Source organism: Dendroctonus ponderosae, unplaced genomic scaffold (genome assembly GCF_020466585.1).
Source record: "Dendroctonus ponderosae isolate FM_Combo_2020 unplaced genomic scaffold, Dpon_F_20191213v2 Dpon_F_20191213_2, whole genome shotgun sequence".
Classification (NCBI taxonomy): domain Eukaryota; kingdom Metazoa; phylum Arthropoda; class Insecta; order Coleoptera; family Curculionidae; genus Dendroctonus; species Dendroctonus ponderosae.
Window position 1 is genome coordinate 5,906,808 of NW_026018165.1, and position 17,932 is coordinate 5,924,739.

Genomic DNA, 17,932 nt, shown 5'->3' on the forward strand with positions numbered 1-17,932 from the left:
TAGGTCGCTAAAATATTCATGACCACCACAGATGCTTTGAAAACTAACTCGCATTTGAAAATGCTAATTTGGATTAAAAAGAAAGTAATTAAGTTTATCTTTTTGCGCTCATAATGCTTTATTTGAACTATTCACGTAATTTCTTTTGGCTTTCGAATAATTTTCTTCATTAAATAATTCATCTATAAAAGTCACTTCCTTTCCTTTAATAACGCAAAAATATTTACTAGTACCGTAACGTAACGTTTCCAAATTAAAAAAAAAATCCTTATTGTACCAACCGGTTTTCGTACGATAAAGAAAATTGATGAAGAATTGAATAATGAACGCCTGGGTAAAAACAGTGAAATTCAAGTAATGAAACAATAAAAGCAACAAATTTAAAAAACTATTGTTTGAGAACAATGCAAATACACATCTTGTACTTCATTTACCTTTTCTTCGATTGGGATGTTCACAATATTAAATTTCTTTCGCATGGTTGGATTGACTGTCCAATTTCCAGTTTTTTTAACTTAATCTCTTGACTAACCCTTTCTAGTTTTTTTAACTTAATCTCTTAAAGTTTTTAATATTTGTCAATTGTTTAAGAAAAAAATCCCATTACAGATGTTTATGGAACAAGAAATGTATAAGGAGCGGTTCAATATTCAAAATCGAAACTTAGTAGGTAACTGAAAGCCTAGCTAACTCTCCTATAACTAAGGTATCTATTTTGTCACATAGGAGTGCATGCAGTTTACATACATGGACATAAAAAATGTCCACAAATCAGTTTTTTAAATGGCACCTACTAATTTTTTTGGACCTGTTTAGCGTTTCTTATTGTTTAATCATAGCAAAATTTTCAAGCCTAATTAAAAAAGTTGGTTGGTGCCATTAAAATTTTTCACATTGGAATCATGAAAAATGTGCATTAAAAAAAGCGATCATATATATAAAACATCTTTATTTCTTACAGAAAAAGGCTATCGACCTAATCGGTCTTTCTGCCCTAAAAAGTGATCAATTAAGTCAAATTTTAGAAACTTATTACGGATAAGCTAGCCGCTGATTGAAAAGGAACCAAATTTACGGGTGTTCTATACCGACCACTGAAGATTTCAAGTTAAAATGCAACAAAAGTCGCTAACAATAATAAATATCTCGCACCAAAAAAATCGATATCGACATTTGGAAGAAAATGTAGTATGAAATTAAATTGTAACGGTAGAAAAACAAAGTTAAAAATGTTGTTTTCGAAAATGGAACAAATCCCTATTGAGAATACAAGACCTCTTTAATTTCTAATCTAATTCACAGAAGAAAACACCAGTAAATGCAACAAACTACCTTCCAACACAATAGAAAGTGTAGTTCACACAAAAACGACACTTGTTTTATATGTTTTCTGTTATGTTCGTATTATAACAAGAAATTGAAATAACGCAATACAGAATCCAGATACTTTTTTGTCGTTCCTCGTCGCATAAACATGTACTAATATAATAAAAGTCAACAATACTTGAAAGCGATCTTCCAAGAAAAATGTAAACCCAAACTTACCAAATACTGCATCGTGTCTCCTGAAAAAAAAAAGATGTTCAGTGTACAGGAAATACTTCTGTAATTCTATGAATTGAAATTGGAATGTAAAAAAGCCGTGAAATCTATGTTCATAAAACCTCCGCCAGTTCAAGCTAAGTGCTTCGAAAAGTGGCTACATTTTTCCGGACACCCTGTATATTAAGGATCTATCTTATCAGGTTTTTGCATGGTGGGGCCTCATCCTGAACCATTTTCGTATCGGCTGCGATTCACTTGCACCAAAAGTTCACTTTAAATATTGCAAAATACCAATATTTCGATACCTATCCGAAATATTCCCGATTAACTATGACCGCGACTGGCAAGACACGCAAAGAAACTAACAATTTATTTCGTTCCTGTAATATTTCCGCATTTAATACAGCCAATATTTGCCAGTTTTCCAAAAAAAAATACTGCCGATTTGTAAAGTACAGACCTCGAACATCCTGATGTATGTAATCGTTTGCTTGATCGTACCTCTATCGTTTTACTCGTCTGAATGATTCACTTTTTTTTATTGAGAAAGTCTATGTAGCCGCAAATAAAAACCCGACAAATATAAACAGGAAAAGATAAACAACTCAAGTCAGGCGCGCAATAGGCATTTTATACTCAAGGAAAACCGGATTTTTCCGAAAAGTGGTAAAATTTGGGACAATCCTGAACCTTTCAGGTTTTTTTCGAATCATGTGTGCATCGTTGGTTTTAGGGGAGAGTGTTGTACTTTTGTTGTTTTGTAAGACGCTTTTTAATTTGTTTCCAGACCACTTTTTAAATACATTATTTTGACTAAAACCATTATGTTATCTTCTCTATTTAGAACGATATTCTCAAAAAATATACAGGGTGCCCAACTTTGTTTTTTGTTCTATATCGGCGCATCCAGCGTACAAACATTGATATAAAAACAGTTAAAAAATTTAAAAAATTCTAAATTTCACCTACAAACTTCTTTGGTCCTGTTTGAAAATTTTGCTATGATTAAACATTAAGAAACTAAACAAGACCAAAAAAGTGAGTAGGTGCCGTTTGAAAAAACTGATTTTTGACATTTTTTCATGTCAATGTTTGTAGGCCGCATGCACACATATGCTACAAAATGAGTAGGTACTTTAATGTTATCTGAGGAGTTAGCTTCGGCTTTCAAACCTTAACCTTTGTTCCTTAACAAACAATTGACATATACCAAAAACTGTAAGGGATAAGTTATCAAAACTAGGGTGGCCCAAACTCGCAATTCGAAGACCAATCTAAGCATGCTAAAGAAATTAGGAGTTGGCATTTAAAATAAGAAAGTTAGGTTACTGTTTTCGTACACACCCTGTATAGCTAGAGGGCTAAATGAATTTTACATTGTTCCGGCCCTACTCGTTCTCACCGAAGTTTCTAAAACAGCTGCAAGATGGAAAACTTTTAATGCACAGTCTACGTAATTCACCCTGCATATACAAATTACACAATGTGCATAGAAAAGAATTGAGATCGTAATTGTGGAATGAGTAAATCAGTTTTCTTAAGTTGATGGTTTTCTAACACGGTTGTATACCTAGTTAATAATTGTGCTCAATCGCAGAGACTTATAAAAATGTATATTACCGAAAAATCCATGCTAAATGTGCGATGGTTGCGATATTGTGCAAATGCATAATAAATTTGCACAGAATCCATATTGTTTGTTTTGCCGAATAGTGGAGCAGTGGAATTGTGCATCAAAGCGGTTAAGGAAATGAGCTGTACTGAGCCAAAAGTGATTTAATTCTGAATATACATTCATTATTAGAAGGTAATCAACGAAATTACGACTCCTGCATTATGTCTTCAAAGTGCATTTGGGTCGTTATTAATAATTTTGCACCAAAATCAGCAGGTATGTTGCCAGCATTGACCAGACCTGAAATTACATGAGCAGGGATAAAGCTGAATTATAGTTTTTACAAATCGAAATTATATATATCCTCATTTCACATGCTTAGTTTTGTCACCAAAATAATATATTTCGCAATTTTTGCTTTACACCTTAAAAGCTCACTTACTGATGTTAATAAAGTTACATCTAAAGAAAACACTTCCATAGCAGTAAATCTAATTTTATATGAAAAAGCTTGCATTGAAAACAGAGCCATCTGAAAACCAAAATACATGTTTTTATCTATTTATTATTTTACTTTTCAAAAAACCTTAATTCAATTGTAATTTAAAACGTATTGCAGATTTTAACACTTTTTGTTCTTGATTTGATCAGTCCAAATATGATAGAATAACCTATATTGGAATACATTTATATGTTAAATTAAGATTTATCTTAAAACTAGATCTGCATGACAGCAAATAAGTTCAATTGAACTATAAAAATAAATTTGAAAAAGTACAATTTCGAAAACCAACAAACTTGTTTCTTAAGAAGAGCAGGATAGTAAGTCTTTAAGCGTAATGAAAGATTATGAACAAAAATTGGCAATAATTTAATCGTATACTTGATATATTACCACCTCAACTTTCTCATCAACTATTATAATTCAGATTTTTACATTTCCAACTGTTGACTTTTTTCGGTATTTGTGTGAGTGTGTTCTCCTTCTTCAATTGCTATCAACTGCACCATTCGTTTTTTTAACGAATTTTATTCTATTTATTTATTCTATTTTATTCAGACGATCCAGATCTTGATGGCTTTGGTTTATTCCTTTATTGAACACTAGTAAATTATTTTCGTATTGTAAACTATTGAACTTTACACCTTCTTCGGACAATAATTTTTTTATCTTATTACATTATTTTTATTATTAGAAGCAGACGAAAAAAAAACGCAAAATTACATATCCACAAAGTAGATTTAGGTATCCCATATTGGACGGAATAGTTTAACTACAAGGAATATTCCGATATAGGTTACTTTCCCTTACTTCCCCGTTAAGAAGTTTAGCCTTTTTGGCAATTTTTTCAACAGCAATCAACAGAAAAACAAATATGTAACACTCATACCATTTCTTCCAGTAAGTTGTCTTCTTCTATACTCCTATTTATATTTTGAAAAATATCCGAAAATGCTTTCACTTCGTCGATAGTTTGCGTACTGGGGACCACGAATAAAACCAGTGAAACCACCCCCAAAAGCACTTCCAAAAGAATGTGGAAAGCCCCTATCAAATTCTCCGCATTGAGCTTACTCAGATAGTAAATATTATATAACAGCATTAAGACGGTTAATGGTACTATTAGGAGAATTTGCCATCCAAAAGCTGCATTCAAATTCCCAGCTTGACGGATTATTTTGTTGTATAACCCGTAGGTCGTGTGAAGAATTTTAAATCGATCTTCTCTAGAAATGATCGTAATTGATCTTTGCATAGTGTTTAAAAACTGGCTTAAAAGCTGTATGTGCTTCCTTAGAATCCGTTGATAGATGAAACAATGCATATTAACAACAGCTTTAACTTGCTGAGTGAAAATGTGAAGAAATATATTGCCGAGCTTAATTGCATCCCAAGTGCGGTGACCTAGAAGAAATAACTGATTAAAGATGCAATATAACCTAATATGACTAGAAGATGTGTTTTTTGCTATTTTTCTAATATGTATAGAATTATTTTTAACGAAAATGTTTAAAGCTGGGTTTTATTGTAAGATGCTCGTAACTGCAGATTAAAACTTATTTTGTTGTTTAAGTGCAATTAATGTATATAAATTTTTATCGGGTATCCTTTGATTAATATTGCAAAGTGTGTTTGTTTTTCCTTTATTAATTCAGCTAAAAGTCTAAACAATCGAACTTCACATCTGTTGTAAACTATTTTTGTTATAGATAAGTTCTATATTGTTGGGGCGGATTCATTTTTTTACAAACATTTTTGAGACGAAATACCCAATAAGCAGTTTGTAAAAAAATATTTTTGTCATCCAATAACCATTTGGAAACACACACAAAATTATTAATTTCGTAATAAAAAAATAGGCTGAGTTTTGTCTTCAAGCGGTTTTTGTTTTATTCGAATTTCCATAATCTGGTGATCAGTTCCTTCATGAATTTGATAAAAACATTTAGATAATTGAAATACCTAGTTATGATCGTCCTATGTTCATGTTCCAAAAAATATGTTTCAAAAAATATCAGCTAAAAAACGGTTTTTAGCCGTGGAAGTTTAATAATAGATCTTTGGAACTGGTAGTAAACAAGCACTCAAATTTAATTAGTACTTATTAATGGATTCTACAGTAAACAAACAGTTGATCGAATCACTCCAATTTAGAAATAGTTGTTCCGCTCAGCTCAGTCGGTAGTTCGAAAAATGTTAAATAAATCGACTAAATAAAATATTTAACTGAACCCAATTAATTTGACCTGATATCAATACTTACCATAATCATTTAACATCGAGAAAAGGTATATTGCTCCTCCAAACAAGAAAAAGACAATCAATATGTAACTCCACCTATTCAACACTTTGTAATCGATTTTTCTACCAACAAGTTTTTCGAAATCCGCAGTCAATTCTAAGGAGGTATTTAGAAAAGCGATTATTTCTCTTCTCTTGATGTGCATCAGCAATATCAACATTATACATACAGGTAATTTCATGAAATAGTATACAGTATGCAGCGAATCCATTGTCAAGCCAAGGGAATAGTATTGATCTCTATAGTATCCGTAGTCGATGATAGGAAAAATTGTTCCAAAAGCCAACAACATTATTAAACGAGCTTTGAAGCGTAGATTTACTACAGCTGGCCGAAAACGATTTCTGGAAAATGAGTAAGGCAGCATAAGAAAACACTGAGAACATTTTTGGATAAGCTTGATTCCTCTATAGAGCAACATCTTACTGCAACTACGTGGACGACAATTCAAATGTTTTGTCAACTTCGGCAATGACAAAACTTATAAATCCTTCTGATAAGATCGTCACTTTAGTTGGTGTAACTAAAGCAGGAAAATCCAACTTTCCCCGAGCGTTCATCATTAGGATGACAAGCTCGTGAATACTTAATGTCCTTCTGACCTTTCCTAAACCAATTTGAACCAACACTTCGATCCTCGGCTCGTAAATGTACAAGATAAATCCAGAAAGACGAACCCGAACCTATTTAGTTTCTTCTCGCCTCTCGACACTGTTCATTTTTATTTCCCCCCGGAGGATCCACATTTCAAAGGTCCTCGAGAAAGATTGGCAGAGTCAAAATGATAATGTTTTGCATTAAAAAGGGAGAAAGTCCCCCAGAAAGGATAGAATACTCTGCCTGAAGCGAATAATTACGGACGATTTGGTGAGTAAAGAATACAAATAAAAAGGGGTCCTTTCGGGCGTATGTTTGCTTTCGAGGCATTGTGAAGGAGCTATATTAAAAATGCCGAGCTTTACTGCTCTTTTCGCGAATAATCATCCTGTTAATTTTCGAATGGCTCTTAAATTTCTTTACATAGCGAACTTTTGAGGAGCCACTATAAAACGATTTTCCACAGAATATGGTATTTATATGCAGTCAAGTACCAAAGCTGAAATGTGGATTTGAGTCATCATAAAATCTCGTAAAATTTTGCAATAATTATTTTTTGAGGTACTTTAACATATTTTTGCAAACAGCGAATCGGTAACTACCGATTTTTTTTTTATTTTTGTTTAAATTTAAAACTTTAAAGCACATTTTCAATTAACTGTCTATCAGCACTTCGACTTCTAAATTAACGTTGTCTAAACAAGCTTCTAGAACCATCGCTTGCTGGTTTTAAAAAAATCAACCTAGTTCTGCTAAAATATAATAAACTGTAATTGCAAAACAGGGAGGTACGATCTAAACCGTATAAGTATATAAGAATCACCAATATAATAATGAACAAAATTTAAATTATCAATATAAAAGTATACAGAATAATCAATTTTCTCAGGTAAATATTTAACGATAACAAATATAAGAAATTGATCCCAAAATGCACCAAAACTTTGAAAGTCCTGACTAAAATAAATAAATCAATTTTCCACTTCACAACTCAGCTTCTGTCCAACTACATTGCCAAGAACATCGGCCTTTATCACTCACCGTATTTTACGACTCAATAATAAAAAAACGCCCCAGTCGCCGGTCCCTTTCATATATTTGAGGAAAACAAAGTTGATTTCATTTATCTTCAAGAAGTATGAACCTCTCATATAAACGCCATAGGCGACCATTACCAGCACTTTTTCGCTTGTTTTATGTTGTCAGCACGACTTTTGGCCAGCAAGTAAATCAAATAGGCCAAGATGATAAAAACCCGAAAAATACCAGGGAAAATCTGAGGGTAAAATCAGCGATTTAATATTGGTTTCTTATCGTGGCTGAAAGTTTCACGTAACAGTAACTTTTTAACTTTTTAGTAACTAAATTCAGATTACTTAATTATTTTGATTACAGCATTTTGAAGAGGGGATTATTTTCAATCGATATTGGCTAATTGATACTGAAACATGTAAATTTATCAAAATAGGTTCTGTGGAAAACACCCCAAAAGCATCAAATAAAATCGGTGGAAATTTTGTGGTCGAATCAATTAAACGTTATTATTTGTTGACCCTCGTACGTGGTCGTTAGACTGTCGCTATTTTTATGAACATCGATTTAAGAAAATTGATGTTCCTAAACGGCTGCTATAAAACGTTTTTTGTCATTTTTAACTTACGAACTACAAGTTTAAGTCTTTTGCTTCCAGATTTACCGGCGAACGGCTAGGCTAGTCCATATTTTCGCGCGAACGTAACTTTCGGCTGAAATATGGGAAATTAAATTGATAACATATGAGAGTTTCCTGTTTCACTTGAAATATGGCGGTATTAGTTCTCCTTTTCGTTACTCGATATATTACATAAATTAAAAAGTGATTCGGTTAAAATCAAATTTCAAACGAATCGGTTTGGGAATGAAATGTTGCATTTGACTGTCCACCCCAGCAAGAGAACACTAAATAAAATTTTTGTAATAATTTATATTTATTTTATTACTTCATAATATGCAGGGCACATCGCGCGACTATCCTGTTTGGCATATTTTTCAGCTTTACTTAGCAAAAAAAACTTCGACTCCGGAATTTTAATTGTTACGAAACGTCCCGTTAAGGCAAAGCTGAAAGGAATCAGGCAATTTTAAATAAGGCTTTGTAACAATTTAGATATAGTTTGGCGGTCTGTGCAAAACATCTCAAAATGTTTGATCCAGTGCCAATATTGAATGGAATATAACTGAGATTGCAAGTCTCAACAACTTTTGAAGAACTTAATACAGACGTTTCAATTTGGAGTATTTCTTCTCATTGTTTATTTTTACTTTCAAAACGCGTTAAGTATCACGCTTATAAACTGCTATATAATTTTACTTCGTAAGTTACTAAAGCGTAAAATGTATATTGTCAGTGATAATGAAAATAGAAAAATTTAATTTTATCGAGCGTGTACCCACCTACTTCCTGTCTTTTTCCCAAAACAAATTGATCCTTGAACCGAATTGCATCAGAAAGACCAAAAGTGTTTACCGACAGAACCACCAAACTGAGCAAATCTACTCGCTTAATTAAGATGCCTGCGGGCATTTGTCATTCATAATCAAAAGGAAAAAATCATACAAATCGGAGCGGCTCGCAAAAATATTGAAAACAAAAATCGAAGATTTAGACACTTTCTTTCATTAAAATGTTGAACCATTGAATAATAATTTTACTCGTCAAAAATAACCAGAATATCGAATAAGACACATTAATTCAGGGCAAATACTAAGCAACCTGCAATAAACCTGTGTTGTATTTTAAAGTGAAATATGCGTTTCAAATTGACCACAAATGGCCTAAAAACACCGATTTCCACAGTTAAATGCACAATACAAATTTACTGGTAAACTCATTCCGCGCTTTCAATCTTTGTTATAAGATTGGAGAGAATCGAGAACCAACTGACCAACTAAAAAAAGCTCTGATCAATTTTTTGTTCCCGCTAACTGTTATATATATCTAAACTTCATCAGTAAAGAAATTGTACATAATTTATTGTTTAGATTGGAGATTGATTTTGAAGCTAGAATGGAATTCATCAAATCTGTAAGTGTTTCTTTTTTATATTCTCATATAATGAAAACACAGTCGGCTAGAAGTAGTTCAAGGCTGGTTGTGTATTTTTGATGAAAACTGGTGTAAACGTATATTAGAGCTTCCAAAAGCTTATTCTTGAAAAACCATTTAGAACAAGTTCTGATAGTTCTTCGTCTTATTTCAAAAAAATAATAATTATATTTCAATAAATAACAATTATTTGTTGCATTCAGCACAATTTGTGTTTTCAGTTTGGATTGGTCATGTTCCTCCTCACGATGATTATTTGCGTATTTGCTGCTCGACAGGATTTGAAAGGTACTCTTACACATTTAAATTTACCATTTACCATGAAACTAAATACTTGCAGATCATTATGCTGCTTCAAGTGAACCTAGAGGCAAACGGCAGTTTCACCATGTTGGAACTGGCCCAGTACTTACTTTTGTAAAAACTGATAAAGATGCACATTTTAAATGGGGCGTGAGGCACCATGCTGGCAATCAGTATGCGGGTTGAAAGTAATAAACCAGATAATGTGTAGTTTCAAAAACATTAAATTATTGACAAATTAGTGTTCATTCTAGCTAAATCCTGATAAATATTTAAAACTAATAATAGTAATCATAAAAGGAATTGCTTCTATAAGTTACGCATTGTGCGAAGATCGAAGTGAACTTAGTATGTAGTAGAAGTAAATGTAGTTGAAAAGGCTGTTGATAAAAATTGCACTAATGTTACTTTACTACACATTAAATACAGCTAATTATGTAGCTTAAAAGCGCTTAATTCCGATAATTAACTACCCTTTTAGCTTGAATAAATATAAAAACATAAATATCGCATTCTTACTCACTTCCCTCTACCCGGTGAAAATGTGTTTTTGCAGTTTAAACGGAAAACTCAATAAAGACAGTAATTATGATATATTATTTTAACAATTAGACAGTTAATTGGTGTACAATTCAGTCCCAATTTTAATCAAACAGATATTTATCTTGGTTCCTTGAGGATTCATTTTCATTAGCCTTAATCAAATTAAAGTGGGTTATTCACAATTACCGCGAGAGATTTGGATAGAGTCATCCTCAATTTTATTACGACATAAAGCAGCTGAGCATCGTTATTACGTTTTAATAGGGGATTTATTATTGTGTATACGATACAAAATCCGCTTGAAATCAGGCTTTTGGAGTATTACTAATATAAAGCCATTGGTAATGGAATATTTTCATTGGGATAGTTTCGAACAATAGCAACTAAAAGGATAAACTGCACCAAGGCACTTTAATCGACTTATTTTCAGATCTGTTTTCACGAATAATTCACGAACACATTACACGATTATTATCGCATTTGTTAAGAAGCAGAAAGCGCTTTATTAATTTTTGATTATCACTGCGAACCAAATATTCCATTTTATTTGGCGCTTCGAAGTCGCCAGGAATTTTTTAAGAATAACGCGGTTGCTCTTAATATTTAATAAATTTCGAGTAATTAAAATTGACTAAACAAAAATGTTACATATTTGTATTTGAGTTTTTAACAGATTGCTATTGATCAGAAATTGAGAAATAATTTGATGCAGCGGTTATCAAAATAAAGTATTTATTGCCACTTTCACGCACACAAATGTTGATGGGAGAGAAACTTCTGATCTGGCATTTACATTGGATTTTAATAGAAAGTAGGAACTTATTATGCTTGATTGATAACAGCTCTGGATAACAACAACAAAAGACTGTAAGAAAATGAGCTTATTGTAGAGCAATAACGATAAGACTACAGATAATTGCACATACTAGAAACAAGAGAAAAAACAAACAAACCGATATTTTGTGAGTTGCCAACGTCCATAAATTGCAGTTAATTACATCAAACCAGTAATGAGTTTCAACGCTCACAATGGTATCTTCTAATTTCAATATTCCATTTTTATGAATTTTTTTCTCGGTCATTCTTTGACAAATATGAACAAGTTTTGATCACTTTCAGTATACATGTAATATTAAGCTCGCCTTTTCTAAAACAAGGTTTCAATTTTATTTTACTGCTATCAATCATTCTTATAAACAGATTATGTAAAATTATTTTGTGGTCCAGAGCATTCATCACAAATTAAGGGAAAGAAAAAATGTAAAAGTAAAAAAAATCAGGAATGACTATACTTTAATCTTAGTTAGTATGTATAAACTAAATTGAAACCTAAGTATTTACTTTGTTTAATTAGTTGTAATGTTGGACAAATAGTGATAAGTGATAGTGGCATTTTTCCATAGAATTATATGTTATAATACGAATATAATATGAACATTAAGATGATTTTTTATTAAATATGTTTTACTTCTTTCAAGGCTTCGTTGCATTTATTAATTATTTGATTGATGTGCTAAATCCTGAAACTCATCATCGAAGGGAAGATTCAGGGAAAAAGATCCATCGGAAGACGCCAGAATTCATGCCTGAAGGCCATCCGCAGGTGGTTTGGGCGCACATCCACAGCGATTTTCCAAGCAATTGTTTCCAAAACCACACTGGCCATTTGGATCGTCAACCTTCGTAAGGAGACAGCGAGATAAGAAGAATAATTATGTGATTATATCCTCAGTTTTATTTGAAAGGGTTATTATATAGTATATACGTTTTCTATTTTTGAAACAAAAGCTTTTCTGGCCTTTCAATATAAGAATTTATAATCGATTTCTTCATTTTGCCCCCCACCACAAATATATTTTAGAGTTGAGATTCTATTACCGCAGGGTTTCTCTCCTTATTATAAGTGTTATTTAATATACGTTCCTTGTACTTTTGGGTGAACGTACTGTGATACCTCTTCACTTTTGTCGTAGGTACTACTACAAAATTGTAATTTGATTAGTTGGATTTGCGATAGCTTATTACCTGATATTCTTTTGGACAACTTATCAAAGAATATTATTTTTTCAGTTAAAATGAAAATGTTTTTACAATTCTAAATGAAGAATTGACATACATGTTAAACATCTATATAAGTTTAAAATCTTGATACAATACTATAAGCAAAGCTTTTTGAACAGACAACATCAAATTGGTGTTACAAGTTTTACCACAACGAAAGGTACACGTATCACATAAATGAAACAAGATACGTTTGTTTTCACATTTTCAGCCGATATAGACTGGACACTATCTAACAATGGTAAACTAGAGGAATAAATTGCGCAAAGAAACATACGTTGTCCCAGAAATATACCGCTTTGTTAATTTCAAAACTCCCTACAAAATATACCAGGATCAGCCACTAGACATGACTAAAGTATTGTAATGTTCACCTCTGTTATCAGTAATTAGATAGTTATTAATCTTCATATATATATCCTCTACTTGCTACGCGCTGTGGTAAGCTCTGGTTAAACATTATTGTAAATGTTTTGCTAATTTTTCACTCTCAACACGCAAATGGACACAAAACGTTTTGACACAAAACACATTTTTCTGATTGCTAAAATGAAATAATGCGTAGTGAGTTTCACCTACCACTGTACTTTGCTGAATATGATCTATTTTTAATCTTGAGTGTTTGTTTCAAATATGGCAATCAACCGACGAAATACTTTGTTTATCAGAAGCAGAAAGTGTCAAGAAGCTATTTAACCTTCTGTGCTTTAAATTAATGTTACTGCAACAAACGTCGCTAGCAGTTAACATTGTTAGAGTTAGCTAGAATGGCTTCACAGAAAACTGGTTTAATATTGTTACTTTGTGGTATAAGTGTTATCAGTGGTAGAAATGCGGGACAAGGTGAGTCTCACAGTTAAAATCAAAATGAATCGATCGAAAGTTGCCTCGATTGTTACTAGCAATATTAAAAAGTAGTTAGTTATACCCATCAATCATTGACTGAATTCAATAACAGTCTGATATAAAGTCACTCAGTCTCAAGTAAAAGCCGAGATTAAGAAAATCAATATTAACAAACGAATTCAGTCTAGTTTCACAATGTAAGAAAAGGAAAATAGTCTACAGAAAATCACCCAGCACTTATCTAATTTTGTTGCAAAATGTCAAGCTTTTTATTCTGATAAAAAAAATTGCTCCAGATATAATAGGTGAGTAGTGACTTTTTAAAACCAATGCTTTGTAGCAGATTCTTCAAAATTGACATATAGCATCATAAATTTGGGCAACCGACCTAGAGTAAACAGAGCCATAAAGTACTTGTAATAATGGACTACTTACTACTAAGTTTGGCTAATTGACCACATACATATTATTAAGCTTCAACAACAACAATATTTTGAACTAATTGAAGAAGTAGATAGTTATTTCAAAAATTCCATTACAATAAAACACCAAGTTTTAAATACTATACAGGTGGTTCAAAATTGGCGTCATTCCTCTTAAGAGGTAATAGGGGCTCACTTATAGAGTACGAGGAAAATATGGAAAATTATTTTTCAATAATTTCTTGAACATATTAACAGCTGAAAATCGAATTTCCACTTTGTTATAAAGCATTATTTTGAAAATTGTTCCATGTTTAATTGCTAGCACATTGGAATCACAGCACAACAACTGACACTTTCCCAGGCACCAAATAAATACGGGATACATTCCTACATACAAAATCGCTCAAAATATATATTTTCTGCTTGAAATTTGAAAAAAAAATTCTGCTTTCAAAACTTTGTTACCGTCTTTCTGATACAGTTTTTGCAAATTTTTCAGTTTTTAATAACAATTATTTTTTTTACTATTTTTCTGTACTCCTAAAACACCGACAGACAACACCTCCAGGGAATGGCGCCAATTTGAAATCAGCCTGTATAAATATAATATATTTTAAATTTATGTATAATGCCTAGAAAATCATTAATTAAGTTCCAAATAGTTGAATGCAACAAAATCTTTCAATTTTTATTCTTATAATTTTTTTTTAGTTGTCAGAACACCTGACGGTTATCTTGTTAGTAAGACGCCAGCTACCTGGAAAGAAGCTTTTGTATTTTGTGCACAGAATGGAATGGATTTGGTTTCAATCACTTCTGCAGATGAATTTGCAGCTGTAATTGAAGCGCTATTGAGTTCAAAAATCAGTAAGTTACAGAACATTAAGAACATACTAACCAACTTTTTTACGAAAAGTATTGATTTGAGAGTACAGCAAGATGTTCTGTTTCTAAGTTGCATTTATATTCGCTACAGGTGTTGATTTGTCATTTTGGAGTGTTTACTAACCACTGAACTTAAACAAACTGAACAGAAGAATTTTTTAAGCTCGGCTATGAAGTGTTATGAATCGACTAACACTCGAGTATATTAAAAAATAGAATAGAATTTGGGGGAAATTGGTGCTTGAAAATTTAGAAAAACTTTGCCGTGGCTTCTCAAAACCTTTAAATTGGTAAACATGAAAACTTCAATCGACGAGAGTCAGCTTTGTAAAATGTACATGGTTAAGTAAAGGTGAAAGATGTTCGGTTTATACTCGCTGTATAATCATTATAAAGCACATGAAATGTAAACTCCCACCCGCGATTTATGCTCTAAATCTTTACTTTTTTTTTAATTCAATATTTTTTTATTCTAATGTTTATTATAAATAAAATTTTGTAAATTATTAATAAGTGTTACTTTACTTGCGGCCCGCCCAAACATTTTTAAACTTAAATTGGCCCGTTGATTAAAAGGTTGCTCACGCCTGTTCTAACTAAATTCCCAGGAAATTGAAAATCTATTTCAAATTTGAACTGTCTTACACCTGTAAAGATTATCATTCTGTAATACCCTATTCTGGAATGTGTTTCTCACTAACTCACCATACATATAAGTTATTTACATTAGCTCTTCAAAAGTTGTATTTGAGACTTGAAAGTACTTATTTTAGATCAGCGTGGTTTTTGGACTTCTGGGACTCGCTTCGGGAACGGTGGGAATGCTTTCGTATGGTTCTCTACAGGAAAACCAGTCGTATTCTCAGCGTTTGCAAACGGACAACCAGACAATTATAACAATAATGAAGATTGTATTGAAGTTCTGTCATACTCGAAACCAGGAACCTGGGAATGGAATGACTATCCTTGTACAGAGCGACGTGGATTCATTTGCCAAGAACGTATTTGTTAGAATTGTTATTGTTTCTAAGCTTTAAGATACAACTTGTTGTTTTAGTGTCTGACTGGAGATATAAACGTAAATGCAAGAAGCTTTGCAAATAAAAATTATTCACATGCTGAGGATTAATATGTTATTACCCATATCATATTTTCTTCTAACTATCAATAAAGTGATTCATTGAAGTAACCTCTATAATTCTAATGACCAATATCTACAACATAAATCAGAATAGCAATCAACAATTGGTATGACTGAGTAATTATTTTTTACTAGTCACTGGTCTACACTAAATTTGCCGATAAACAGCCGACAACGTGGCAAATAATAAGAATTGTATATAATGTTTTAAATATAGTGAAATCTCTTCCAAATGGAATGACAGAGATGAATGGAAATTGTTGAACATTGTTGAACACATTACCAATCATTTCATTAAATACAGGGTGTCGCAATAAGGATGGTAAGCGGCTGTATCTTGGAAAATATGTGTGGTAAAGTGATTGGAAACAAAATTCGATAAGAAACTTGCAGAAACCTGATGAACTTTTTTCCTAAGTTGTCAAATAAAGGGTGAGGATAGAGTCAAACCGCTTAATTCAAAGACACCAGTAACTCAGAAACGGCTTGACCGATTTCAAAGTTTTTGCTATAAATTGAAAGGGCAATAAAAACTTGACTATATGTGATATAAAAACAATCTTAATCATTTTCGAAAAATTCGCTGTTCGAAAAAATAGATTTGTTTCAATTTTTCAGAAAAATAGCAAATGCTACCATCAAGTAATTTTACACGCATTTGAAAGCACAGGAAATAATGAACCAAACGGCAAAAACCGGATCTCAAAATAATTTCTGGAACCGATTTAATACTTGAAAATAATAAGGGTTGCCTAATTCAAATAATTAAAGTAGGCTTTGGAAGAAAAAATAGAACAAATGATATTTTACGTTATTTGACATTTTGTATTATTATTTGTCAGTAAGTTACACTCTAAAATTAATTTTTTCATTTCTAAAATTTACGATATGTTTAAAATTTATTTTAAATCTTCTGAAAATGTATGTTTGACTGAACGAGATTTGTTGAGAGACGAACAAAACGGTTTCGTGAAATTGGTAGTGTCCACGCCGTACGTGGTCCTTCACGAAGAAAAAGGGCATGGACTGAGGAAAATACGTTATTAATGTTTTAGCGTATGCACAAGTCAATCCGCAGTTAAATACAAGACAAATTTCTTTACACCTTGGAGTAACAAAAGACACCATTCATCGCACCTTAGGTGACAATAACTTTCATCCATATCACGTTTCTTTGCATCAAGTACTTTCCGAGATGGATTATGATGCACGATTAAATTTTTGTAACTGGTCAAGGCAAATGTACACAGAAAATAATCAGTTTTTATCGCGCATTTTGTAGACTGATGAAGCCACTTTTTGCAATACTGGATCAGTGAACTTACATAACTCACTGGTTGAGACAAGTTGATGGCCAAAATAGGTGGAAAGTGAATGTCTGGTGTGGCATTGTTTAAAGCAAAATAATAGGTCCTTTTGTTTACGAGTGTCTTAATGGAGATAATTATTTACATTTTTTAATAAATGAACTTAATGGACTTTTAGAAAATGTCTCACTGGAGACAAGGAGAACCATGTGCTTTCAGCAAGATAGATGTCCTGCTCATTATTCAAGAAATGTGCACGACCATTTAGATGGAACTTTTCCCAGCCGCTGGATAGGAAGAGGTAGTCTATTCCCATGGCCAGCAAGATCTCCAGATCAAACTGTGTTGGATTTTTACCTTTGGTGAAGATTAAAAGATATAGTTTACAAAACTGTTCCCACAACTCGGGCAAATATGATAGATCGTATCACAGATGCCATTCATAGCATTCCACAAGCCGAAATTGAATGTGCTGTATTTGGCACTAACCGCAGGATAGATATGTGTGTGACCAATGACAGAAAACATTTTAAACATTTACTATCTTAATGTTTATTTTGGAACTACAGCATAGCGTTATACCTAGGTAAACTTATTAATTTTTTTTCTTGCTTTTAACATGAGTACCTTCAGTTGTTTTGTTGAAAAATAAATTCTAGAAATAAGTAATTTCGAAATGCGATTTTTGTGGTTTGTTTCATTTTTGCCGCTATTTCCAAACTTACTAGATGTTTCACTTATAGGGACAATTTCTACATAGTTTAATTATTTGAAT

At 32.2% G+C, this 17,932-nt stretch overlaps 1 protein-coding gene and 1 long non-coding RNA gene across 2 annotated transcripts; one reads left to right on the forward strand and one right to left on the reverse strand.

The window, feature by feature from the left end:
• Positions 1 to 11,757: 11,757 nt before the first annotated feature.
• Positions 11,758 to 13,172, reverse strand: LOC109538373. The gene is made up of 2 exons (XR_002172031.2): positions 12,338 to 13,172; positions 11,758 to 12,171 (listed from the first exon to the last, which is right to left on the reverse strand). It is a non-coding gene; the product is annotated as an uncharacterized LOC109538373 (long non-coding RNA).
• A 25-nt stretch (positions 13,173 to 13,197) lies between these two features.
• On the forward strand, positions 13,198 to 15,894 carry LOC109538372 (lectin subunit alpha). The gene is made up of 3 exons (XM_019905590.2): positions 13,198 to 13,396; positions 14,536 to 14,691; positions 15,483 to 15,894. The coding sequence occupies exons 1-3, from the start codon at positions 13,321 to 13,323 to the stop codon at positions 15,719 to 15,721; spliced, it is 471 nt and encodes a 156-aa protein (XP_019761149.1). The 5' UTR covers positions 13,198 to 13,320; the 3' UTR covers positions 15,722 to 15,894.
• The last annotated feature ends 2,038 nt before the right edge of the window (positions 15,895 to 17,932 follow it).

What these genes read in the sequence shown, in the direction of transcription:
- LOC109538372 (XM_019905590.2), top strand. Translation starts at nt 13,321, where the DNA reads ATGGCTTCACAGAAAACTGGTTTAATATTGTTACTTTGTGGTATAAGT. An exon ending in TGGTAGAAATGCGGGACAAG is followed by an intron (nt 13,397 to 14,535) that starts GTGAGTCTCACA and finishes ATTTTTTTTTAG; the next exon opens with TTGTCAGAACACCTGACGGT. An exon ending in GCTATTGAGTTCAAAAATCA is followed by an intron (nt 14,692 to 15,482) that starts GTAAGTTACAGA and finishes TACTTATTTTAG; the next exon opens with ATCAGCGTGGTTTTTGGACT.